The 27,548-nt window shown below is 44.7% G+C and overlaps 1 protein-coding gene across 2 annotated transcripts in view; it reads left to right on the top strand.

The window, feature by feature from the left end:
* The window catches only part of LOC311009730 (interleukin-1 receptor accessory protein-like 1), a 151,401-nt gene that overhangs the window by 45,454 nt on the left and 78,399 nt on the right, over positions 1-27,548 (top strand). For both annotated transcript variants that reach the window (XM_084004077.1, XM_084004076.1), the window contains exons 3-5: positions 9,269-9,548; positions 20,268-20,454; positions 21,504-21,657. In XM_084004077.1, the coding sequence (XP_083860203.1) occupies positions 9,269-9,548; positions 20,268-20,454; positions 21,504-21,657 (621 nt within the window). The remainder of the gene's footprint in view (positions 1-9,268; positions 9,549-20,267; positions 20,455-21,503; positions 21,658-27,548) is intronic.

The raw sequence follows: 27,548 nt of genomic DNA, 5'->3' as shown, positions 1-27,548 counted from the left end.
GAACTGGCTTTCTGATGAATGCGACTGGGTTTGCAAAGTGCAACTTTCCGGCGTAGTGGAGAAAAAAAGAAAGAAGACTGTCCCCGTTAAAATCCTGACGCTGCATTTCATATTCTAATTTCCTCTGCAGACAGGCCACGTTTCATTTACGCTGACTAAAAAAAATCAAGGAGATTGACGGGACGCCATCTTGCCAGTTGAATCCTTTATTTGATGAGTTTGTCGGTGGATTTTTTTCGAAATGCAGCATCACCTAAAGACAACACTTCTCATTAGCGGCCATCACATCTGAACAATCAGGCCTCTATCGCCTTTTAATGGCAATTCCTTTATGGCACCCTCTTCATCTCAGCAGGGGAGTTATCGTTTTTTCATCACTCCCTTCAACCATAAAGCCTTTTATCATCCTCTGTCTTGATTACTGGTGGAGGCAAAGTAAAGGGAGGATGAATGAGATCAAAAACCAGAAAATAAGAATCAAAAAAGGGGTAAAAATGTGTTGAAGTTGCACTCCTGCTAGGCATACTTTGCTATTGATGGCTTAACAGCAGAGCCGGTTTGGTGTGATTGATATACTGGAGCACCGGTGTTAGCATTTGATCAATATCAGAGCCGATGCCTTTTATCCAGTGCTGCTGCCTCACACACATACTGTAGTTGGAGGTGTTTTACTCCGGTGTGCCGCAGGTTCCAAGCAGCTGAACTTTTAATGTTATTTCTTTTCCAAAGATTTCGATATTATTTGTCGAAGGGAAAGGGCAATTTCTTTCTCCGACGTTTCCTTCTCGAAGTGAATAATAAGCGAGTGTGGAAGAAACATTTGGGTTCCCAATTTCTATTTGCCAAACAGCAGCCTTGTCATTATTGGTCAACTTTTTCTGTTTCAAGGCGTTTCGAAGTGAGGAAAAGACATTGAGGAATTTATTATTTGCACTGAATAAGAGAGCTTCCATACACCAACATATTTAATTGTTTATTAAATTTGTAGGATTAATGTGTAGATCATAGGTTTCATACTGATTTAAAGTTGAATTTGTATTATTTTGTTATAAAATCAAGTCCTTTATGGGTTTTTTGTGTCTCTGGATGTGGTCTAAACCAGCATCCTTGATTGGAAGTTTGAAACAATGAGCTACTGTAGCGTTTTTGGGGGCTTCAAAAAGCCCACATTCATGCAGCGGTGGGAGCACTTCCCCAACGAGAGTCAGTCTGAGCAGCCGAGGAACAATGGCATTAATTTAGTGTACTCAGCCACCTCCGCTGTAGTTTGTTTATATTGGATTACCCCATTGTTACCTAGCCTGAACCCAATTCTCGCTAACAAGCCCACCGAGTCTTTCACTGGAGGGCTCCACATTATTTTTGAGTTTTGTTTAGCTGTTGTCAAGCTAAGTGAGTGAGTGGCGCTAATTGGCCTTCATCCCCCTTTTAAATAAAAATAAATAAACTGGGTCATACAAACAGTGCATATGATACCAGCGATTATTCCCTACCTGGAAATAAGAATCACCTTTTTCTTTAACCTTTTTATTACTGTTCCACTTCCCGGAGCTCGCCGGTTTCCCCTCAGACGGTCATCCATCCACGGCAGTGAACCCCGGTTTAATTAATTATGGATATGCAAATGCATCCTCCAAGTGCCAGGATTTTCATCTTCTTGGCTTTTTTTTTTTGCGCCTTTTTCCCCTTCGTCTCTGGCAGCTCCAGGTGGATTTTTCAGTAAATTCAACATGCTTTAAGGTTCTAATTTGCTGACACCGTGCACGAATACGAACCTCGGCACCCACAGCTGCTCACCCTCCCCGTGCCTGAACTATGGGTGCATTTGGAGGGAGAAGGACGGCTGCACCGCTTGCTAATGGAATTCTTACTAAGCTTCTAATTGGAGCAGAATAGGATGGCTTATTTTGAATAAGGAAAATGAACTGCTTGTTATCAGCTGGCTGGCTGAGAGATAAGGGAATTACAGTTTGTGTGATGAGGGTGTTGTTTTTTTTACGTGTGTGTGTGTGTACTAAAGCTATGTTTGTGTGTGTGCGACTTAAAGTGTGCCTGCATGGTTATATAACTAAAAAAGTAGCTCAAATGACCAGATTGGGCTCATGTTCATCTCTTATTTAATAAGTTTCATAGTTGAAAGTGCTTCTGACCTAAATACAAGTACTCCCTATTTGCAGTGTCCCAATATTATTCATTTAGTATTTGTGTTATTTATTTATTTTCAAGGGAAGAAACCTTCATGCAAAAATCATATTCTATTGTGTTTTACTTGCTTTAAATAATTCATCATTATTATTATTTTTATTAAACTTTCTCTGTAGATTTACAGTATGAATACGTTAAAATAGGTCAACCTTCAAACGGTAAAATCGTGACGTGATCTCCGTCAATTAGTGACGATGTGTTTTCTAATCGCAGCTTCGATGTATTCAACGGCACTGATCCGATGAATAATGCATACCTTGACCCCGGTCCCACTTTTAATTGTAATTATGACTCATTTTAATACTGTGTTTGCTCCTGCGCGTAAAAATCAAATCAGTGGCACGACAAAGCCAGAAAATCCCCATGAAACAAACGGGCATCGGCGTTTTCAGGAAAACATCTCAGCCAGCTGTCCTCACGTCCCCATGAACGCTGCCACGGAGGGTGAGTGCGGCACATCATATTATCTCGTTTGTAATTGAATTGTAGCGGGAGGTGGGTTGGTAATCAGTGGACAGCAGGTAGTTTTCGTTCCAGTGTTTGACAGTAATGTCCTCTAATGGGAAGCTCTGGCTCTACTCTTGTTCCAGGCCACTAGGTTTCCCTGGATCACCGGCTGCCTGTGTGTGTGTGTGTGTCTGCTTTAACTCCTTTCAACATACCCAAAATAGTTTTTGTTTAATATACTCGACCTTGAAACCGAAACCGAACTCCTGGCAATCGCCGACGGCGACGCCATTCGATTTACAGCACGGACGTCCTCACCTGCGCGGCTCTTCGGTGGGGACCTCGCTGTCCTTGCAGATCTGCGGCTCGAATAACTCCTCCGTCATAATCTTCCCTCCTCTCTTTGAACTGCCGGCGCAATCTCCCCACCGCACCCTCCCACTCTTCTGCACGGGAACTGAATAGCTGGGAGATAAAGGCCGGGTGAAACGGAGACAGCGAGAGGGGAGGGAGAGAGAAAGGGAAGTACAAAGGCAACAAAAGAGGAAGTGATGACGCTCTGCTAGTTAACACTGTGGGAACGAGCGAGAGACCCAAAAAAATAAGGTCAGAGTCGACGTATGAGAGCCGACATCAGGGCGCCGCCCGCTGCTTGCTTTTGTCACATATTACCGCCGTCTTATCATCTCACAGACGGCTGGCGCGGCGCCCGCTATGACGAGGCGCTCCGTCCATCTGGGCGCGCTCTATTTTCACCAACCGCTCATTTTCGCGGGGGGCACCGGAGCACGACGCCCCGAAATGGTGTGTCGGCGTCTGTAGTGGACCGCCGAGGGTCTGAGTCACCGGCTTAGCGCACCCACACCGCCGTGACACAGCGCAGAATCGCAGGCCTCGCTGTGTGTTTTTGCACCTGCGTGGGTGGGTGAGAGTGTGTGTGTGTGTGTGTGGGAAAACGTCTCATCCGCACTCTTGTCCTATGGAGCGCAGTCACGTCTGCAATGCAGCACTCCAGGACTCGGCATTGTTTACGTTGTGTGTCTCGGTGCCTCCCAAGGCTGTTTGTTAGATGAGAGGATTACTGGCGCCGTGGGGAACAGAAGGACGCCTTTTTTTTTCTGATTACACAGCGCTCTCTCCGGAGGAGACACCCCAGTCATAACAGGATCCCGGTTACGTATGCTCCTTGTCGGATGTTAGCCTGAAATATGCTAACGGAGACCTCGTTTCTGTCGCCTTCCCATCGTCAAATTTGGATGTATTCATTCTGCTTTTATAAACTGAATACTTCTACTCAAACAAGTCCAACATGCCCTTATTCTCTCCCCTGCAAGGGTCCATCCCGGCCATGTTAGCCTCGTCCCAGTCAGCATTTAACCCACGATCGGAGTCAGCAGGCGCCGCTCTCTCCGGAGGGCCGCGTCCAATCAGGGGAGCCGAATCTGATACGGGGGAAAAAGGAGGAAGATTGCGAGCGATGTTTATTTTGCGATAGGAAGAAAAGCATTTTTTTTTCTCTCTTCCCCCCCACCTCCCCAATCACATGAGCATTTGCATATAAATGACAGGCCGGTGGCTGTCAAGGAAGAGAGGGAGTTGGGGAGAGAGACAAATGACAAATGAAGATGAAGTGTCACAAGAGTGAAATGAAGGCGAGACGGGGGGGGGGGAGAGTGCTGTTTTATCTGCTTGTGAGGAACTAGGAGGAGGATGGGAGGTGCAGTAAATGTCACCGCAGTCATGAAATAAGCCGTCCCCCCCCTCCCTCCTCCTCTGCAAAATGTCTTATTTCTGAAAGCAACACAAAATGACGCTCATTTTCTTTGGCATTAAAGGAGAGGTTTTTGTGTCTCCAGCCAATCGACACTAGCTAGCTTAGCACGAAGCCTGGGAATAGGACTGACTGCGTTGTACTTCTGTGTATATTTATACACCACTATCCACTCCCAGGTGGTGGATTCTCCTTTATGTCAACATATGGTCAATTCCCTCCTTCAATTTCCTGTTCAAGCACAAGCCCTCGCATGCAGAGGCTGAAAGCGTTGCTCGCCGATGACTCACTCTCCTTTCCGACCCGCTGGAGGTACTTCAATCACGCAGGTAATCTCAGCCGAGGGGGTTACCTTCCCCACGCATCGGGGCTATTTTCCTCTTAATTGGGACGCCACTCTGCCGCGACAGCGTTCCCGCAATGGAGAAAATGGCAGGTCAGGATTTCCAGACCCCCTTTCCCTCCTTGGCTGTGAAGTTGATAAGTTCCTTTAGGAACGTTGGAGCCAGGCCAGCTAAGACGCTACTCCTCAGGAGGGCAAGTAAAGGTCGACGTTGTGTCACCTCATAGAATGCGTGTGCGTCGCCGCGTGTTTATCCAATCAGCCCCCGGCTTAATGTATGTGTGCCTTTTCTGATTGAATTACACCGCGGGCCTTTATGGAGGAAAAAATGGTAGCGAACCATCTCCTTGAGTGCTTATGAGGGAGCAGACACTTTGTGGGAGTCTCCGTGGTGACCCCGACTCAATCTGCATACGATTACCCCTCAGCAGACCTGTAACCCAATTTATGAGCTGATCACCTCCTCTCCACAGGGACCACATGCTCCTCCTCGAGTGGCAGTAAAATGGAGACGGGAACACGATGACATAACATTTGTTTCACTTTACTGTGGTGCCCTTTAAATCCAGACATCTATCATAGTTTTTTTATTCAAAATGCATGTTTATGAGCATCTTGGTCACATCTGCGTTATGTCTTTTCAGCTGTCATAGCAGATTTATTTCTTGAATATATGTCAGAATACCCTGCCCTGAAAAAACTATAATAGCAAATTATATGCATATAGTGTCAGTAGATAAGTGGAAAATTCCCATCATGATCCTTTTAAGAGAGGGTCAAATTAAATGAATATTGTATGATGGTAAATATGTATAGGGTGGAAGTATAATTAAAGCTTTAATCTTTGTAAAAGTAATCGACGTAACCTTGATTGTAATGTGTACCTCACTTTTTATTTGCATTTAAACCTTGGGTGATGATTTTGCACAACATTTTAAAAATGACAAAAAGCACATTTATGCAGTCAGTTAACTATGGAATGGTTTTTCTTTTTTTTTTTCTCCTCTTCCTGTATAAATCACACCCTCAGTTAGGTTTTGGCATAAAACATGAGGATGAAAACATTTTTATAAATGAGGCCCCAGTCTTTTTTACGCAGTCGGACAAATGAGACAAACACGACAAACATAAAAACTAGGCAGGCCTGACAAATGGCCCTGTCTTTGTTTAATGGCGTGGTTAAATCGGGATATGGCTAAGACCCCATTCCGATGTGGTGTCAGTGAATGTGGCTCTATTAAATCCAGATTTCCATGCAGAGCAACGTGCAAACATTTGTTCTGTGATCATTTGGCGAAACAACTGACAGCTAGCAGATCCCATTTTTCCGGCTGACGAACCCAAGTGTTTGAACCCAGCACGCTCTCAGACGGCGACTGACATTTAACACGCGGGTCGTGCGTAGCGGCGCCCCCCGGAAACGTATGCTCGATGGCCCCCAGATGCCGAAGAGCTGCCGGGGGGTCGTTACGATCACTCGGCAGATCGGCCAATTCCCTCACCGATCACAGCAGAAACGGAAAATCTGGTGAGCTGGGAAAATGTTCATGGAGTTGAATTAGGCTTTGTACATGATTAAGCAGAATCCCCCCCTTCACTCCAGGACGAACGCTAGCCCTGCGGCAGTTTGAGGAAAGGTGGAAGATAACGGATGATGGCGCTGGAAAGCGTATTAGGGATAAATACAAAAAAGCCCTTAGAAACCGTACTTAAAGGGACATTCCATGTCTATTTGTCTTTTTATCAGATGGATGCTACTGTAGTGAAAACACTGTAAAATGTACAATAATAATAATCGCAAAATGTGTGCTTTTGATATAACGATAACCTGGCACTCACACAGCACGCTAACCCATTCTGTGAGGCGTACATTTACTTCAGTGAGACAGCAAAAAACTGTAAAAGAAGAAGAGTAGACTAAGTGTTTCTTTGCAGTGCTGCTGGGAAAAGCAATGAGTGAGCCATGCCGTCTGCTGTTTGGCAGTGATGCATTTAAATGTTTTTTTTCTTTTTTTTCCGGCTCCCCAAATCCAGTCTGCGCATCGCATAAATCTTTCTATTGCTCTTCTGTCTGCCTGTGGAATATGTACATGAGGCTTGTGGAGCATACAGTGCATCTCAATATTTTAAGTATTTCACGTATCCCCAATATTAGCTCCCACACTCAAAGACAGTGGGTTTTTCTAAGATGCCTAAATTAAGGCCCGTTCATATAGGTCTTGCCATTTTCAGAGCAGGAAGTTTGGGTCACTACGGTGGATCCTGCAGGTTATGTAGTGTCAAAAAAGACTGATTATATTGAATTTATTGCACTTTCATGTCCCGATATAGATTTGTGTTGTCATGGCGGTGGTTTCCCTGAACTCCCAGATGAAAAAGGAATGTTTTCTGTACACCTGCGATGCTTATCGGCAACATCACTAATCTAGTCCTCTGTTTGAGCCTCTGTTTTTATCCGTTGGGTCGGTAAAACACTTCACTCTGAATTAGGACACATGATTAGTGGTGAAACCATCTCGGCTGCGGTCGTCTTTTACCTTAAGCCTCCGAGTTATTATGGTCCACAAACTAATTAGCAAGTTCTTGATAAGGGGAGGGCAGACTCCTTTTGTTGCCATAGCAACAGTTAGACTTCATCGCCAAAGTAGGGATTGTGATGTCGGGTCGCTGGCGGGGCACACGCCTCCTCCTCCTCCAGCATTTGTTTGTGCTTAATTACGCTTCGAGTTATTCACTCTTCAATCTAGCCGAGAGTAATTTAGGGTGTTTTTTTTTTCATGGTGGTGCTCCTGGGAGGAGCCGCCTCCTTGGGGGAATCAAATGGAGGTCACGGGGTGATGTCAGTGTTGCATCCGAATGCAGTATGAGGAGCGCTGCAGGTAGAATGAGCTGTCAAACTGCCTGGCAGTGAAATTACAGGGCTAATGGCATACCGGTATCTAGTCCATCTGAAGGCAAGTTAGCCTCTGTTAGCCTTTCTTTCAGGACCACGTTATGATAAAGTGCTGTATATTATGTTTTTTTACTTCTATTAAACCAGAAAGTAAAAAGGAAATGAGATGAAAAAATAAATTTGTTTTTGTGGTGAAATGTTACGATCAATCAAGTCGTTTGAGCCATTTATCAGCATTCGCTCCAGAGTCGAATCGCAGCTTTATAATATTGTGAATAAAATAGCTTTTTTGGGATTTGGGCTGTTGGTTGAACAAATTCCCCGGGAGGAGGGAAGCTGGAGCAAAGATTACCATGCTGCCCCCCCTTTTAGCCCTCTGTTCCCCCACTCTCTGCAGCTTCTCTGCTAATTCGATGAAACACAAATGAAGTTCAACGTGTAAACTCTGTTCTGCTCTTTGACTCTGATCGACTGACAACTTGACGACTGCCACTTTTGTGGTAACTGATGGCTCTTCCCTCCAGCACCCGCCGCTGCTGCTGACCCTCACAGCGCCACACGATGCCACGCAATCCAATAAATCAGCATGCTTTAATCAATTCCCCGGCAACACCCCTCCCCCCCCGGTCACCCCCCAACCATCCCCGGCACGCGCTGCACCTCGCTGATTGGCGCCCGAGTTGCTTCTTTGGTAAATAAAACATTTATAGAGGCTCAATTAGAGAAGCCTGTTGAGTCGACGGCAGCTGTGCTCGCCAGCTGTTTTTTAAAGGAAGAGCGGCGCGGCGAGGTGAGGCGGGAAGGGGGGAGACTGGATAAGGTACGGTGAAGCGGATCAGGGTTTGCTTTTGATCCGGTGTGGGCCCAGTTTGTTTTATAAAAATATATATATATATAAAGCCACATAAAAGAGCAGGGAGAAATAAAGGTATTATATCATATTTGCATCCAGAATGGAAAATAAGTGAGGGGGCGTTGCCAGCTGTGCATGAATAATGCAGTATTATTCAATCGCTGTACCTAGATTGACAGTCGGTGGGCTTTATTAGATGTCTTACCTCATTCGATGCAGACTTACTGCAACCTCTCATTTTCTCAGGTCAAACGTAGATGAGCGGCAACGTTGCCATTTAAACCGATATTGACAGCTTATTCACAGTTTCTTGCCAGTAGACATGAGATGTTGACACACAAGTCAAATATAGATGTTCGCACGTAAAGCAGATGGGAAAAACAACGATTGGATCCAGCAATTGATATGTTGAAAGGTCAGTTTCCGTGTTTTCGTTGAGGCTAGACAGGAAGTCGTATGTTAAAGGTGTCTAATAGCCCCGTTGGGTGTGTGTGTGTTCCTGTGAAAGACAAAAAAGGAGATTTGTGCACGAGTGCTGCACGGATGGAAAAGAGGGTCTTGATTGATAGCGCTACAAGGATCGCTGGCAAAGCCCACAAACACACGGGCCGATGCCAGCGCTGAAAGTGGTCTTGTCCTAGTTGCCGCATACCCTTTTCTTGATTGCAAATGGCCTCCGCTTGGCTTGGAGATGATGGGAATTGGCTCAAAAAACTCTTGCTTAATGTTCCTTTTTTCTGTCCTTTTCTCTTCCAGTGGAAGGCTGCACGGATTGGTCGGTGGACTACCTGAAGTACAAGGTGCTACTGGGGGAACCCGTGCGGATTAAGTGCGCTTTATTCTACGGATATATCCGGGCCAACTACACCCATGCACAGAGTGCAGGACTAAGCCTTATGTGGTACAAAAGTGCAGGGCATGGGGACTTCGAGGAGCCCATCAGTTTTGACGGCGCAAGAATGAGCAAGGAGGAGGACGCCATCTGGTTTCGCCCGGCGGAATTGGACGATGTGGGCTTCTACTCCTGCGTTTTGAGGTAAGATCCTTCAGCACCGGGAGACTCATTTCAACGCATATTTGCTGTTTTTTATTGTTTTGTCGAGTTCTTTCCTTTACTTCCACTATGTTTGACCCTTTTTTGCGTTAAATAGTGAGCATAAGTCGAGTTTTCAAGTCCTCCCCTGGTGATATCTAATATAGTCTCTTATCTCTGGCTAAAAGCGCACAGTCGTTGGTCCACAGAGCATCTTCTAATAGTACGAGGCCCCCTTTGCTTCACTTTATATGCTAAATGATGTCTTTATTCTCCTCTGGGGGACAGTAACCATAAGGTGAAATTGGTAAATCCATAAGTCTTCAGCCCTCACAAGTCCTTCTTTCTGAAAACGTGAAGGAGCGAGTCGGAGTGAGATGAAAGCCAACGGACAGGCGGCGAAGATAAAAAAAGAAAGGAAGGGGATTGGTTCTATCTCCCTTTTGGCCTCGCCTGGTGGTGGAGGTAGACAGGTGTTTGATTTATGAGCATTATAATGTGGTGAAATATGGCCGGGGACATGGGGAACTTTGAAAAACACTTTTTTTAGGATTAAAAATCAGCAGAAATGTTTGTATTCCAAGCAAAACAGAAGCAATTTTAGCAACATGGGGATAACGTAGTCTTGAGCACAGGCTTTCTTGTGTTTTACCGCCTCAATTGGACCATTAGCACCCTCCCCTTTTTGCCGCCGTGAACAGAAGCGGGCAGCGCCAATCCCACAATCCTCCATTCGACGCCATTGTCAGCGTTTTTCCGGAGGTAGACAATCAGTCAGCTGCGAGTTATTGTGTAATCATGCGGCGAGCGGAGCCACGAGATTTGATTTGGAGTCGCGTTGCTTTGTCACTTCCAAATGAAGGGGCAACACTTATTTACCCATCATGTAAATACATAACAATAGTTTTCCATCACAGGGTTTCTTCTCTCTGCAGGCATTTCTGTGGACTATTGTTGTCTATAGTTGCTTTCCCCAAGTTCAAAGTCAGCACAAGCATGTTTACTTCTGGAGTTTTTCTCTTTCCAACCACTCAAATGGAGTGTTAACAATGCGGCGCAGCTGGGGGAATATTCCTGTGTGATTGAATAGAACGCTGATGTAATTATATTTAACGTGATGTTGATGAGTTGGAACAAAAAACGTTGTTTTCAGAACCGGTTGACTGTGCAGATTCAGGTGATGATTCTTCATGGGATTTCCCCCGAAAGTGAAATCCACCAGCTGCATAAATTAAACACCAGAAGAAGAAAAAAAAAAAAGATACGAGGGAATAGATTAATTTGTCACGACGTGTTTACTGTCAGTTTTGCTACAGTTGAGTTGAAGGAATAAGCTGCATTGTGTGCACACGCTTCATTATATAGTTCTAACTTATTAACCTTGTAGGTAAAGGGCGTTTCCTCTGTACGGGCTCATTAGTCAGCTGTATACAGCAACATACGCTGGTTTAACAGAAGTGTTTAGTTTAATGGCAACATTAACCATCAAATAAGATTTATAGTCCTGTATTAGCATATACAGTTCTGGGGTCAGAGGTTAAAGGGAAGCACACTTTAGGAAAACGCCCCCAATGACATCCATGTCACATGAAGTGTCTTTGCAGTAATAGGCTACCACTTAAACTATTGCTCTAACAGACTGAGCTATTAACCTTATTCTCCCCTCGTCCCTTCACCCGAGCGTCGTTGGCGTCTTCAACAACTGCAGGAATGGGTTCATCCCGATTCTTTCACAACCACGTCGCAGCGCCGCTCCGTCAGACGTGACTCATTTCAATTCCCAGTCGCCGGCGCCAAATCGCAGGATTGCTCTTCTCTTTTGTTCCCGCAGCGTGGGGGCCTATAGACGATCAGCGCTCGCATATGTTAACATATCACATTTGGATTAGGCTCTTGGCAGCGTTCTCACTTGAGGATCCTCACCCCGTTTTTTTTTTTGAAACATGAAGGCACCTCGGGAATTAGAGCGCTGAGCGGTGGAACGGATGAATCACAGCGCAACAATAAATCATCTCTCACTGGATGCATTTCATACGTTCGAGCGTGCTACAACAATTCAATCCCGGGTTACGATGGGCTCCCGTGACGTTGTCGTCATCGTCTCCAGGCGGGCATTGATGGTGTGTCCAAGAATGTTATGCGTGGATGTCGCTGATGCGCTTGTCCTCATACAACATCGAGAAAGGATGCTTTCACTGCGCGTTTGTCATCATTCTCCATTTATCTCGTCCCATTCAGGACTCAGGGTGGCACAATGAGGATTACAGCGAGGCGGCGGCTTCATGCTGTTGTTGGATACGATAGCGATATTATCATTTGGCTTTCTTAGTCATCTATGGAAATCCTAAGAATACGACACTGGTTTGTTTCTTTAAGCATTCCCCTATATACATAGGGCCCGCCCCCGCCGCTGCACAGAGCGCTATATCTTGTTTGCGAAGGTTGCGATCCTTAATTGCATGCCTTTCCTTCCTTTGGTCCACAGCAATACGCCTGCCGAGTCCGAAGTAGACCGGATGAGCAGTTATGGAGATATGCACACTAGAGCCCGACCGATATATGGGCGTGCCGATATTATCGGCCGATATTAGGCATTTTCCAAACTATCGGTATCTGCATTTATAATAAATGAATATTTTAAAAACATCCTTATAGAACTTGAAATTTGTCTCCAGTCTTGTTGGAAGTTATATTTATGAAGCTCACCAAGTCTTTAATTACTGGTAACTTTGTGTTTTTGGTTATTGTTATTGTGTTTTTGTTCAAAGTACTTTAAATTTGTATTTTTATACATTTTATTTATCAGAACTTTAATATATTTTGATGTTCCTCTGTTCCGTTGTGACAATAAAATAAACAAGTTTATTTTTAAACTGCATTATCATATTATATTAGTGAAGACTCATAAATAACTACGAATAACTAATGTTAGGGAAATCTGTTAATGTTGTGTTACGCGTTTCTGAAATAAAAAAAAATAATGTTTCGGCCGATATATCGGAAACATTTGTATCGGTATCGGCCTTCAAAATCCTTTATCGGTCGGACTCTAATGCACACCTTTTTAACTTTAATCATTTCCTCGAGGATCATACTTTTTGTTGCAGATCCTCCACTGCAAATTCATGGCGTGATTCTCATACGGCATCTAGACACAGGCTCTCCAGATACAGGGGAAGAGATCTGCCAGCTGTCCATCACAGGTGTCATTGCACTGGGGAAAGCTTCACAGTGTGGGCACATTAATGTCCCTTTGTCCGTGCTGCACCCTCACACAAACACATCCATGCAAATAGCGTCTTTTCGCCTTCGTGCCCCACATTAGGTCCTGTGACTTCCCGCTCCCAGCCTCCCCGCATTCCTTCAACATGCCGTCCACGCACACACACACACGGCCTGCGCTTGTCACATCGCTGTGTATTTTTGCTCAGCTGCACTTAAGGCTGTCAGAGGGCATCATTATACACACACACACACACACACACACACACACACACACACAAGACAGCTCCGCTCCCCTGAGACTAGCTGCCACTGACATGAACTTAATGTGCCTCCAATCTGTATGTAAAAGCAGGCCGACTTGACACACAAACTAAACATTCAGAGCATGTATGCCTGTCTCATTTGCTTACACAAACACACACACACACACACACACATCCACATGCATTATGGACGTATGATGAGGGGCCGCTCATGTCACATACAGTAGCGGAGCGTAGGGAAGCAGATGAGCAGCGCTGTGTGTCCAATCGAGGATTTTCAGATGTGATGCCCGGAGGAGGTCCGTCATATGCAGAGAGAAAACATCTGCAGTGGCAGAGTGTGTCACTTAGTGTCGAGTGACACACACACACATCTGGGTCCGTAGACCACTAGTGTCTCTGAAAGCCTATTAGCATTACAAAGTGGCTAATACCTGCTATGAAAGCAAAGAAAGCCCAGTGAAAGCTGTATCACTGTGACAGGAGAAAGGGAAAGAAACGTGGAAGTAGGATGAGGGTATTTCGCTAGATGACGCTCCGTTGTTGTTTTCGTCTTTGACATGTACGACTCTCATCGTGTTCACAGCTGGAATCAGGACGAGCCTTTTTTTCTTATGCTGAACCGACTCCGTGTCTGTTTCTGCTTTGATATAATCACATGCAAGATTCCCACTCTCTCGTGGGATTCCTCGGATTGCCTCGCAACACATCACTCTAATCACCTTTTATGTGTGTTTAAAAGTTGCGCGTGGGGTCTCCGGTCCGTGAAGGTTTGAGTAAGCGTTCGCTGATTCCCCAGCTTTACATGGGCTTAGTTGTTGGCTTTGATGAATCTGAATTCACGACTGCATGGATTTAATTCTTCTTCTTCTTCTTCTTCTTTCGCCCTGTTTACCGGCGTTGGGAAGCTGCCACTGACCCGGCCTTATTAATGGGTTTCCTGCATGTCCTGCAATGCCTGGGCTGTCTGGGGGAGATAACAAAGGAGGGTGTGTGTGCTTATTTCAGCCTGATTCCCCTGCTCCTCAGCTGGCGCCCACGTCCACACTGTGAAACCCTGGGGACCGACTCCTGCCCGTCCCGGACCGCCGCCGCGTCGCCCGTGTTAATATTCGTGGGCAGGAGTGACTGGTGATCTCTCAGGGAAGTGACAGTCGGAATGGGCCGTCTGGAACACTCTGTCATTCAGGCCGAGTCGGGGCCTGTCCAGTTGATCCAGCCCAGCTGTCAAAGCCAATGAGAGACGCTCGACAAAGGAGCAGCAGGGATGCTTTGTGCTGCCAGGGGTTGTGGATGATGTATAATACGAGGGTGGTGTTTGTGTTGGGAGCTACCTGGCAGGAGACAATCGGTTAGCTGTGAATCTGTCGGACAGCTTCGCCGAGGAGGGGCTGTTTATTAGTTTATTATTGGAGTTTGGTTTTAAGTGCAGAGGCATATGGCTGAGGCTTTTTTGAAGTGAAAAATGCATTTTCCCTCCACTTAATATTAACCAACAATTCCCCCAACATCTGGCGTCTTTATCTCGAGATTTTATTCTCTTTTAATCATTTTTGAATTCGAGCTCCAGAGCACATTTAAAACTATTTGAATCGAGAGACGTATTTTTCACTCAACAGGCAACAGAAAAGACATTTAAAGTGATTGAAGATCCGTCAGAATGGAGGCTTTAACAGCTTGATGCCAGATGAAAATGTAGGTCATTATACTTTGTGTAAGAGCCATGCATGTCCATATTTTGTTTGTTTATAATAAATACAATTAATGGGTTTAACGACGTCATATACAAGAATTCTGCAAAATTCTATAAAAATCCATCCAATATGTGTAGAAATATATCAGGAACAAAGTGGTGAAGCACTGATACACCTCAGCAATGACTGATGGGAGGAGGCAAAAGAAAAGCGTCCTCCACAAACTGCTTTAAGAGGATATAAAAGAGTTGGTGCCAAACGTGTGGCGGCGGTGATTCACAGCGGCCAGGTGGGGTTTCCGTTAATTGTGTGATATGGATTTGCGGAGCGGCTTCATTCACCAGCCGGGCTTTATTGATGACCGTATATTCTTCACACCTGTATGGAGGGGCTGCTCTGTGGACACAGCGTCTGGGCAGCTCTCTGTGTGTTAGTCGAGGTGGTTTTCCAGCAGCCATTGTCTGATGATGTATGGGGAGGTGTTTGGGTTCAGTCCACCTTTTCACGCCGTGCTTCTGTGATGTTGCAGCGTGAACTTGGCCAGATATTCACTGTGGACGTCGGATAACAGCCTTCCATCTACAGTAGCACACGGATGAGACAAATATCATAATAGAGAATCATTTCAGTCAGAAGCTTGAATACAGCAGATGGATAGTGTGCGTTATGGTATATCAGTATTTGTCCTACCTATTTGTCAGTTAATGGCCTGGATTTATATTCATTTCTAGAACACAATTCAGAGATATCAGCATGTATTGCTTTGATTTGCCCACAATCATGTCCCTACTTCTCCATCTTAGACTGATTGCAGCGTGGAGCATGATTCGCCCTCTCTACTTCTCTCCGGTCTGTTTTTTGTTTCCCCGTTTCATTTCTGTGAGCAGACATTGACAGATGGCCATGGATGAATTATTATGGTATGTATGAGGCATTAAATAAACTGTAGCTGCCAAAGTCTAGCGCGTCTCCTCTTTCCCCATTCATGCGGCGCTCAACTTGGACATTTCAGAATTTTTTTAATCCACCGATATCGGGTATTTGGCATGCGGCGGAGGAGCGACTCGGTTCCCTCGCATTGATCAGCACTCAGCGTATTATAGAGAACCACATGCATTTATTGACTGGTTGCGTCAAATGCGAGCAAGATTAGACATTGAATTATTCAAAGTGAGAGATCAACGTTGGTATTTCTAAGCAGATTTCATGAGACACCTCGTCACAACTCTCAATTCCTTACATTTTTTTAAGCCCCCTGAGCACGAAGCCCAAAAAAATGGGCTTACTCTGTTTGGATACATCCTGGTTACAACCATAATCTGGAACTATATGTTATCCTCTGACGTATAATGCAAAAGAAAATCTAGAATTGGATCAATCTTTCTTTCAAAACCCAAACCTGAATACCACAAATATTCGTATATTCTAGATATCTCGTTTATATGCCCGTTGATGTACATTGGGTCCTCGTTTGAGGAATTGGAATATAAATTTAATCCACCGTGTGCCTGCATTACAGTCTCAGCCAATTCCATCGCATGCCCTTCACGCTCCTTCTGATTGGACGTTTGTTCCATGCTCGATTCCATTTGATTAAGCCGAGCTCAGAAGGGCTCCTGGCTACAGGGAGCCGAGGGAGAGAAGTTAGTCCGCGGAGATGTTATTCTGGGCGACCTCTTGTCTCGAATCAGTCGTCACTAGCTGCATGACTAACCAGGACAATTGAGCAGAAGGTCACACAGGCTATGACCGACTTCATATGTGTCTATTCGTCAGGATTTTCTGTTAATCATAGACGAATCAACGGAAGGGGTTTTTTATTCGTTTCAATATTTGAACATACCCCAGAGGGCAAAATAACAGCCAGGTTTTTTTTTTTATTCCCACCTCCCAGTATAGCCGACCTCTTGGCTCTCCTGGTCCAACCTGAGCGGAGCGAGTCATCAAACAGGATGCCAAACCGTCGCTATCTGAATGCAGGGACACTGACCTTCTCTTCCTCATATCTGATGGTGGTTTTTATCTGCCAGACAAATGTCAGAAATACCATTCCCCAAGCGCAATCACTTTGGCACCGCAGCCTCCTCCTCCCTCCCTTCCTGCCCTGAACATGAGGCTCCAAGACATCCGCAATATACCCATCATTCCCGCCGCAAACTCACAGCTCAGGAAAGTGATGGTTTCAATGTTAATTTTGTACAATTTGGTCACATAGCTCCGGTGTTTGGTTGGACTTTGCCCATAGCCTCAGTGCAAGAGCTAGCTAGCACGAGGCTGTATTTGTTATGCATAGCAGCATGGCTGCTCATACATTACACCCAGAGGGACCCGGGAACCCATGAATAAGGTCATGACGGAGTTAGAAGAGAATACAATGGAGACAAATTGTTTGTGCTTGTTATGGAATCAGTTTGCAAGCGTAAAGATGAGTTGAGGATGTCGTGGAATGGGAAATGAGTTCCCTGAAGGCACCAACGAGGAAATGACTGACTTTTGCACGCGTGAAGTGCCGCTGTCGGTTTGAGACACGTAAATTCTCCGTTTTTTTTTGCAACATATGGTCTTCAGTTAATGTAGGATTTGAGGATGAGAGGCTATTGCAGATATTTCTATATTTAGAGCAGTAGTTTTATAGGTGGTGTTTTTGTGTGCGTTTGCTAGTGCTAGCTCTAGTTTACCACCTAATCCATACACGAAGCTTAGCATCCCAAAAAATAACCCCATAGATCTTTGAACAAAAAATCAGATGTGAAAAAATGTGTTTGCTGCAATAAATATATGCACCTCGAAATATATAAATAATAACACAGAAGCTTAACTCTGTGACTCAAATGTAATGGTAAAATATTAGCACTAACTGGGACTACATATGCATGTTAGCCCTTTATTATTCCAGGTCTGTAGCTCATCTTAAATACTAAAGAGTAAGAGATTATCAGTAAATCACTACTGCGTTAATGGTATTCCCCTCATATTGCAGTTTATCTTCTCAAGAAATCTCAAATCAGAAAGCAGAAACAGAGGAGCAGGACAAACGGGAAGGGGAGCGAGAGGTGGATGGGTTATAATTAAGGCAGGAGCATGGCAGACGTGTGCCACAGTCCTAGACAGAGGCTAAGTAGGAGCAAGTTGGCCTACCATCAGATTCGGGGAGCCGGGGACGCTTAATCATCCCGGGCTTGGTGCAGGAGCCGACAGGTGAGTTATGAGCGGGGCGAACAGGTAGGAGCCCAGCTCTTCCCACCGCTCACTGTGACCTTCGCTCCGGCCATAAATAATGCAGGGACCATAAAACACTGATGTAGGATAACTGTGGCAGGCACTATCTTGGTCTGGGTTAATCTTTGGTTTGGTCCCGTTTCCCACTATATGAGGATGATCGGACCTTTGTTCTGGCTATGTATATTTACCCAGCGTTATGTCTTACTATTAGTTCTGCACACACATAGCGGAGGGCATAGTAACGGTTTGGCAGATGTTCAGGCAGTATCTCCACTGAGCATATTTCTGTGACGTTTATAAAAAGCTGCAGTGATGGAGGACATGCCTGGTGGGATTGAGGAGCCGTTTAAGCAGATAAGACATTGGGGATGCCGCCGCATTAACAGTGACAGTATCCTCAGAAAAGGCTGATGGTCTCATCTGTCAGGAGTTTTCAATCTAGTGCATATCTTGCAAACATAAATGCTTCAATAAGAGAACTGCATTTTTTGTCACATTTCTGTGTTGTATTAGATGAGATTTGCGTCAATTATATATATATATGCATATATTTTTTCAAGGTAACCTTTAAAGAATCGTTGGACCTCTCACTTTGTGGCGGAGACAATTCTCCGAGAACATTATTGTTAGTCGAAAGTAAGCTCTAATGAGTAATCAGCAATTATTTCATCGCCCAATTTCTATTAGAGAGGAGGTTATTTTTAATTAAGAGATTCATTAAGTTAGTTCATTAATTTCCCCACAGGTGCCACGGACTCTCCGGGGAATTTCAAATCAATCCCGCCGCCTATTATTTAATATCGGAGCGAAACAGTCGCCGAGTGAAAGGGCAGGTTCTATCTGATTTCATCCTCCGGTGCGGTCGACTCATTGGCAGCCAATAGAATGACATAAAAATAGGGTGGGGAGGGTCGCTTGGAGGGATCTGACTCTGTGGCTTCATACATGGACCCTTACCTTGCAGGAATGGGCTTCCCTTCACTCCTAACTGACCATTGCACATCGTTTCACCGCATTTGCCACGAGTTGCAGCCCGAGTCCTCCGCCTCCCCTCCACCCTTGTACAGCAGCTGTCAGCCTGACACTTCTCCCGGCTGATGTATGCAGGATGCTATCTGTCATTGCCGCAACATTGCATCGCCCCCCTTCAGTTTGACACGTTTGACAGACACTGCGTTAACGTCCGGGTCGTTATCGCCACATCTGCGGTACACGTTAGCACAGGCGTCCGCGCCGATAAAGTCTCCAGAGTGTGCGAGCAGAGGGATGATTCTCCTGCTTAGTGGTTTGGATTGGCGTTATGGATATGATACCTGCTGCGCGAGGAGGACCGGTATCACCGGTTCCCCCCCCTTCAGGCCCAAAAGGCCCCGTGATGGATGTGAGATGTTGGAAAGGCATCGTAGGACAAAGTGTTGGCCCGCGCCATCGATCACTCATGCGGAGCAGATGACACACTTTCCCCTCTCTCTCTCTCTCTCCCATCCAGCGGGCGAGTTTATCAGCGCTGCCCAGAATATTTAACAGGGAAGAGAGAGCACCCATGGGATCTCATTTGCACAGGTGTCCATCTGGTAGGAGTTGTCTGGGATAATCTCCACATCATGTCACATTTGCATCCGGGCTTCACTGTAAGCGTGGGAGGGAGGGAAGGGGGGGGCGGCGGCCAGTCCGGAGGGCGAGGGGGGAATTGTTTGCCGACACTGTTGCTAAGACCAGTGTGTGTTGTACTAATCCACGAGGCTGCTAATGCCACGCAATTATGTAAGGATTTAACATGTTTGTAATTGTTTGTTGGTTCAGCTCAATTTGTGTAACCAGCTTTAGTTGGAAAATTAGCAATGAGATTTTCCTAAACACTGCCAATTTGTTTGGTCTTTTAACCAGGGGGGGATTTCCCCCGCAGTCGGCCTGGAGTGCTTGTCAATTGTGACAGTCTTAATAGCCACTTTGAGCGGGGAAAAGGTGCTCTTATTGGATTCATTGATCACGAAAGGACCGTCCCCCCCTCCTCCAGATCGCCAAACTCTCCCAGCGAATCAATGCGTTCATTGACTCCCGCCTCCTGTTTAAGAATTATCCAAGCAGCAGATCCAATCTGAAAATCACTGTGCCATTAATGACCCCAACGGGACCGCCGTATCTTCACTTGGGCCAGGATTTCAACAAATCCCTGCAGGTGGACTGCAATACCGAGCACAATGAAATGTTTATCCCACCGTGGATGAACAAGCTGTTGGCATTCAAGGCTGTCGCTTCGGATTCCTGCCCCATATGTATTTAAATCTACATATACACACTCTCTGTGTTTTTCGCAGGAACTCCACATACTGCATGAAGGTATCCATGTCGCTCACGGTGGCGGAGAACGACACGGACGTCTGCTACAACTCCAAAATGCGCTTCTTCGAGACGGCAGAGCTCAGCAAGAGCAAAGACATCAGCTGCCCGGGCATCGAGGATTATCTGCAGCCGGAGGCGGAGCCCGAGATCGTGTGGTACAAGGTGAGCCGTCCTGTTTTTACCGCTCGCGCAATTAATCGCCGCCGGTTTCATTTCCTTTGTAAATGCAGAAGGGAAATATGTTGTTGAATCAAAGGGCTTTTCTATCACCTTAAAATCTATTATGCTCATTATGAGATGTGAAACCTTTTTCATTCTAATTAAAAAGATACTTCATGGGCTCTTCTTTTATTTATCTGAAGAATGGCTTGCTATATTAGGATCTCATTCCTCATTCCTCAGTCATAAATATATAAAATGAATATACACCCAAGAAAAATACATAATTTGCCGTGTACTTTCACACACTTGTTTCCTCTCTTTTGACCTTTAATAAACCTTAAGTCGTGACGCCGACAGTGTAACTCCCCCCGCCTCCCAGAAGCCACTTTGATAGAGCTGTTCGGCGAGGTTCGGGACCCAATACATCAAAAGCTCAAGTGCGCCGGATGAGTTGGCCAAAACGCTTCTTCATTTTCCCACTGAATCAAATTAAAATGGCAGATAATGACTGTGGGCTCCACGCCCTCCGGTTATTGGCTCTCACTTTGTCAGAGGGGGCTGATTGAATTCTGCGAGGCCGAGCCCACCGTGCCCCAGTTTCTTTCGCCTCAGGTACTGTGTGCCTTAAAAGTCTTCCTACACTCAGTCTAGCATCAACAATGCAACCGACGGGTAATTCACCACTTTGAAAACTCCGTAAACTCGCTAATGGATGTAAGCTGCTCGATCCAGCACTGTAGAATGATAAACTCGCATCCATTAAATCCCCCAAAACGGTAATCGTGTCTGGGAAACGGGGGTTCTGCGCCAAACTAATGTTTGAAATCTGTCATCATTTGAGACGAGGTCTCTCTACCAGAACCACCGCAGTTCTTTCTGAGAGCATGTTTAGTAACAAAGGAGTCTCTGCGGGCTTAGCCCCGATATGCTTAAAGCTCAGACGAAATATAAAGCCTCGCATCAAGTAAAAAGTCTGTTTCCCGCTGATTTCAAACTAGTTACACTTGAAAGCCACATCCTCCATCTTTCTCCTGTGTTTCTACATAAAGGAATGCAAGCCAAAGCAGTGGAGGCAGACCATCGAGATGAGGCGGGACACTCTGTCCATCAAGGACGTACGGGAAGACGACATTGGGAATTACACCTGCGAGTTACAGTTTGGCAACTTCCTGGTGCGGAGGACCACCGAGCTCTCCGTCACAGGTAAAAGACGCTTCCGTCTGACATTTCTTCTGCTGCTAATCCTTTGATTGCATCTCTGCCTTGCTTTGTGTTGAGTTGTTTAAACAGTGGCATTTACTGACAGACGTACAGGGAGGCTGATTTGCTGCAGTGCGACGGCAGAAATGCAAATCTATTTCTATTGAATGCGTTTCAAAACAAAAAAGGAATCCGCTCATTGTTGCTCCTGGCTCTGTGTGCGGCGTCTGGTGATTGTTTTTACACTTTGATCCGGGGGGGGAAACAAAAAGTGACTTCAGGTTGTCTTTAAAAGAAAAAAAAGACAGAAAAAAGTGTATTTTTTTAAGCTGATCCCTGCAAGTTTTGCCGAAGTGTCGCAGTCAATAACGTCACTGTCTCTCCGTGACTCCTGGGCTGCTTTAATTGCTAAGTAGTGGAATTCACCTCCGCCACCAGCCACTTCAGCACTTTTTTTTTTTTTTTTTTTTCTCCAGGCTGCTGAAATATTTAAGCCTGAACCCAAAGTGGGTGACAGATTGCTTGCCACCGACACTCCCACAGACGTGGTTGACACAGCACACACAGCTAATTACACACGAGGTGACTGGAATTAGATCCACATACACAGTCTCCATAGGGGGTCATTTGCTTTATCTGAAGAGTCACTTGTTTCTAAAAATGCTAATTTAAAATGGAACTATTGTCTGGATGAGCTTCATCATAGAGCTTACATGGGGGGCGTTAGATTTCATCACCATGGTGCACCGAGGGTCAGACAAAGTGTTTGCTTTTTCCCTTTAAAGACACAAAGACAGACTCCATTAATCATGTTCTCGCCTCAAAACGTCATCTTGAAGGAAAAGTCTTAATCTCTCTTTCTACTTTATGATTAATTTATTTGTTTAGGAAGATGTGCGCTCGTCTACCTGCGTCTCTCTGGGTTTCTCCCCACATCCAGTCTGCCTGTAGGTGTGAATGCCTCACGTAAAGCAGTGCAGACAGTGGATGGTGGATCAGGGTTATCTGGCTGTTTTATTTAAAAGAAAAGCTGGTGATCGATTTGTTTTTTTTGCATTTCATGTTGTAGAGAAAAATAATGCAACCTTTGGGGCGGATTCTGCTTTATTAAGTTACATAGTAGTTTTTGGTACACTTTGCCCGTAAGTTACAAGATACTATTTAGCCTTGAGCTACTCAACTTCTCATTCCTTGGGAACTTGGAGTTGCTCTTTACCTCGGCTGCTCTCCTCTTCGGCAGAATTGATTTCCTCTGAGTTTGCGATTAATATATTTATTGTCTATCTTCGATTGACGAAGTCTGAAGATTGAAGAACTACTCGGTTCTTTTGATCCGTCTTCTGTTTCTGTATGCTGTCCGCTGCTTCAGTGGGTGCCATTAATGGTGCAAGACCATGCTCGTCTGTATGATTTCCAATTTCCTTACAGAAAGCGATCCTGATCTGAAGCGATCCGCTGACTTCATTAAAGTTTTGAAGGAACTTAACAAGAGGTGCAATAACCTCATCTTGTCAAACGTATAAGGTTATGCTGCAAACTTTGTCCTTAGTTTTCCTAAATGCATATATGAGTATTAAAAATATTGGGAAGACAATACCCAACCCAAGCATAGTGTCAGCTGCCATACCAGCAGACCTCAGAGCAGTTTTCCCCCTGTTTTCTGTCCGTCTTATGTTGCAAACTCAACTGTTTTTTGTGCCAACCTGTAAAATGACAATAAATGAGCCTTACAACCGAGTAAAAACGCCCAATTTTAATGCCGTTTGGTAAGGTAGGAGTCGTGGGGCAGACAGCAATCCAAAATGTTATAGTTCCTAGTTTTCTTTACGTATCCTTTAATATTTCTGTAATGTTGTTTAATATCTGAGATGATTAGTTCAGGAACTTTTCCCCAAAGAAGGTGGAGGACGGTGGAAGTGGAAACCGCCACCCCGTTCTGTTCTGGATTCAGAATCAGAATGCAGCCACTATTATGTAATATTATCATCAACCACCCATGGACAACTCCAATCCACCATCAAAACACACGTCACTCCCGTGATCATCAACAGCCTGCAGGCCCTCTCACAGGGGAGCCACGGGACACACAGATCAGAGTCCACGCGCTTCTAACGAGCGCCACTAAAGTCGTAACGAGCGCCCTCGCCGCGTTAATTGGAAGCGATATTCATTTTTAAATAAAAATGTGCGGTTTCATGACTTCTTTGCGAGGTACACCGTTTGATGTCCCAGATTAAACAGGGCATAATAAAGGAGCGGTGATGAAATAGATATGCGGCGTAGCAGCAGTCAGCGTAGCTAATGAGCCGGGAATGATGCCGTTAACCTGCTTTTCATGTTCGGAGGCAGCGATGAGGTGTGTTTGCTTGAGGAAGGGGAACAAGTAGACAAAATGGTGAAAACGCTCCGTCCTCCTTTTTGCCACCTCATATTTCTCATGTGTTTTGACAGATTGTGAATAGCCGTTTCTCCCTAGATACCATTCCATACCAACATCTTGCTAAAGAATATTATTGCACAGCTTGACTGGTTGGAAATGAGAGGAACTTTTTTGCTCTCTCAGCTCAACCGCTGCTTTGGAAGTATTGGAAGCTTCCCCTTGATTTGTATTCCCTGCTGTGCATCTGTAAGCTAGAGGTTGTTTTCTTTGAACATGCTCAAAAAACCCTAAAAAACAGATCTGTTATGAGATTAAGTCACTATTAATGGGTTTTACGCAGCATTTAGTCGAATCAATGCTCGTAGTGATTTCACTACATTAGGCGATTTCACTATATTAAGCGATTTCACTATATTTAGTGATCTTAAATGTAGTTTTCAGATCAGAAAAGTCAAACTCGAACCATCAGGTCTTTGGGTTTATTTGTTGGCATCCCAATCTGGCACTTCCTGGATGTCATTACCTAAAATACATGCCACCATGATGAATGCTGCTGAAGCTGAAACGTATTGATTGCTCCACCCTTCAGTCTATTGTTCTCAAGGAGCAGCGAAGTGACTTAATTTCGCTGAGTAAAAAAGAAACGTGTGGAAACGCAGACAGCGTCTCTAGTTTACGTATTAAACGATGAACTGTGAACTCATTAGGTGAACACTAAAATGCTAACGGGCTCTTTGTTAATCCTAATTTACCTCGATACGACGCTACTTCCTCCGACTCTTCGCCAGCACCGTTCGGAGGCCCTTACAAATTTCCTCTCCCATCCCCGAGTTGACTCATTAGCATATGAAGGAGGTTGGAATATAATTGCTCCTTTAATTGATGGAAGATAATTAATCTGGCCAAGGTGCTGGCGGAAGACGGGAGATAATGCAGCGAGTGGATTCAGAGAGCGATCCTTTTGTTTCCCCCTGAATTCAACACACTGTGTCATCAGCAGGCGCTTGATGAGGTTTAATAATTTCAGCATTTTGCTATAAAACATCATTTTATTAGAGAGCATACTTATAAATAATGATGAAGCTTGTCATCTTTCTGTGGTTTAAAGTCGTCGTGTCCTGCTGTGGCCAATGGAGCGAGAGTGAGAGCTCCTCTTTTGTGTTTGTAGCCATTAGACTTTTTTTTCTTTCTCTATGAATATGCTTTTTTTATCTAAAACGATAAGCTGTTACACAGATATGACCGAGGGTCTGACTCACTTTTTCTTCTGTATAGCCTCGTGATCCTTTATCACAACATCTCTGTGCTCAATAACAGGATGAATCTTGCCTTAGCCCGAGCATGAAATATGGAATATATCACACTTCATGCTTGTTGTGATGTAGTTGACTAAATCAAACCAGGTTTTCATGCATAAGTTAAGGCACCCCATGCTAAAGTTGACTAAAACGAGGAATAAAAATCATCTTTTGGGAATTGATCTTAATGCCTTAATTCAACAAATGAGGAAAATCCTACCTTTTGGGACATGAATAATGTATCATAAAGAAATAAATGTTCTTCATTAAAATACAGGGTGCATAAGTATGGGCACCCCTATGTTAAACTCCCATAGAGGCAGGCAGATTTTTGTTTTTAAAGGCCAGTTATTATACCATGCATTCTGATAAAGTCACATGGGCCTTTGAGTTAAAATAAAATCCAAATCCTCACATACCCTTCACATACCTAGAGAAAATCAGGGTTAGCCTTTTCAGTTAGCCTATTAGCTGGTTTGATTTGCATTGAGAAATCATTAGGCTAACTAGCATGCTATAGGCTATCTGAAAAGCACCATGCATAGCACTGTATTTGTTCCGTTGTTACAGGGATGAAGTTCATTCTTGATCTCTATTAACAAGCTGCTTCTCCCAATCTTCATGAGTCATCTCTTTTTTCCCAAGACATAATGTATCTGATTGAGCATCTTTAGCACATAGCATTGTATCATAGAACAAAGCTCATTGTGATAAATGATGACCCCGGTTGGAAAGACCAGCATGACGCATAGAGTTTGCTGTCACCATGCAGATTCCCTGCAAAGAGGTAGCTCTCTGTATTATGAAATGCACTTCAAGCTGAGTGAAGAGCTCTTAAAGCGTGATTGATGGCTTTTTCTTCAAATTGGAATGATTATTTTTCCCCCCCCTCCACATGCCCCGCTGCTTATGTTCCTAAATGAATTACCGAGCGTCTCTGGAGGATGTGAGGACGACATCCCATGCACGTGTAACACTGGATACGCTTGTTTGTCTCAGTAAAAACATCAAATCAGCAAACCTGCAGGACAATGCAAAAGAAAATACCAAATCTAAAATGGCAGGGTATTTTTTATTTATTTTGTTATTCCAGTGTTAGTATTTCAAGATTTATGATGGCATATTTTTTATTAGCTCCTTTTTTTCCCGCCTCAGCCCTTTTTCTCGCCATTTGTCACGTCCCCCCTCTGCCTCCCCCTCATGCCCGAGTCAAGACCAAATATCAATCAGAGGTGAAAGGCAGAACCTGAGGCTTTCTTTTACAGCCAATAATGGAAAGCCTCAAACTGGGCTTCCTCCTCTTCTCCTGCCGCCAGCTTTGGGAGGAACTGTTGCAAAAGGAGATAATGCAATTCAGAAGTCTATATGTAACGTGAGGTTTATCGCACCGTTATGGAGTGAACGAAAGCTGGTGGAATATGTACTTCAAGTGACGTGCAGAATAAGAGAAAGGTCAGACTATGCTTTATGCAGGAAAACCATCAGTTTATTAGTAACTCACGCGGATTCAGACCAAAAACATGTCCTTAATTCTACAGCAAGGACATTTATTGTTTCCCCAGGCCTTTCCCTATTTAATAAACCGTCCTTTAACTTCACTCAGACAGAGACGAGCTGTTCCAATACATAAGTCAATGCATCAAACCCACTACACAGTGGAGAGTCAAACCTTGCCATCTGTTGAATTAGATGGTAAAATAAAGTGTAGATGAAAAGTCAGGGATGTGGAAGGAAAAGTGAGATTTTAACCTTGTAGAAAGAGTCCTTGGCACAACTCAGGACAGCGTGATAACAGTTAAAGCCATGTAGTCATTTGCCGAGACCTGCACTTTAGAAAGCCTGAGTGGCAGCGAGTTATCTCTCAAACCGCGTGTGTGGAATTCATTACCAAAAAGTCACGTGACCTCCCCCGCTTTTATTTTCTTAATGGCTGGAGAGGCCGGAGGTTACGCACAAATAATTTCTCTCGGAGGCGTCACGCACCAGCTCACTCATCCACAGCTATTTAACGTTATTTTATAGTTTCATTACTCGCCGTGCTGACCAGAACACATGTCAGGATTTCTACTTTTAATGATGGCATAATTGGAGCTCATGTATGGCGGAGAATGAGTTGCTCCTATTTGAACATTTTGGAATAGTTGTTGTCTTTAATTTGCTCCGCTCTGTTCTGTTCTGCGCTACAATCCCAGCCAGCGCTGTAGACCGAAGCGTCC

Source organism: Eutrigla gurnardus (assembly GCF_963514095.1).
Source record: "Eutrigla gurnardus genome assembly, chromosome: 24".
In the NCBI taxonomy this organism is placed as follows: domain Eukaryota; kingdom Metazoa; phylum Chordata; class Actinopteri; order Perciformes; family Triglidae; genus Eutrigla; species Eutrigla gurnardus.
This window is presented reverse-complemented; position numbering and strand designations above follow the sequence as displayed.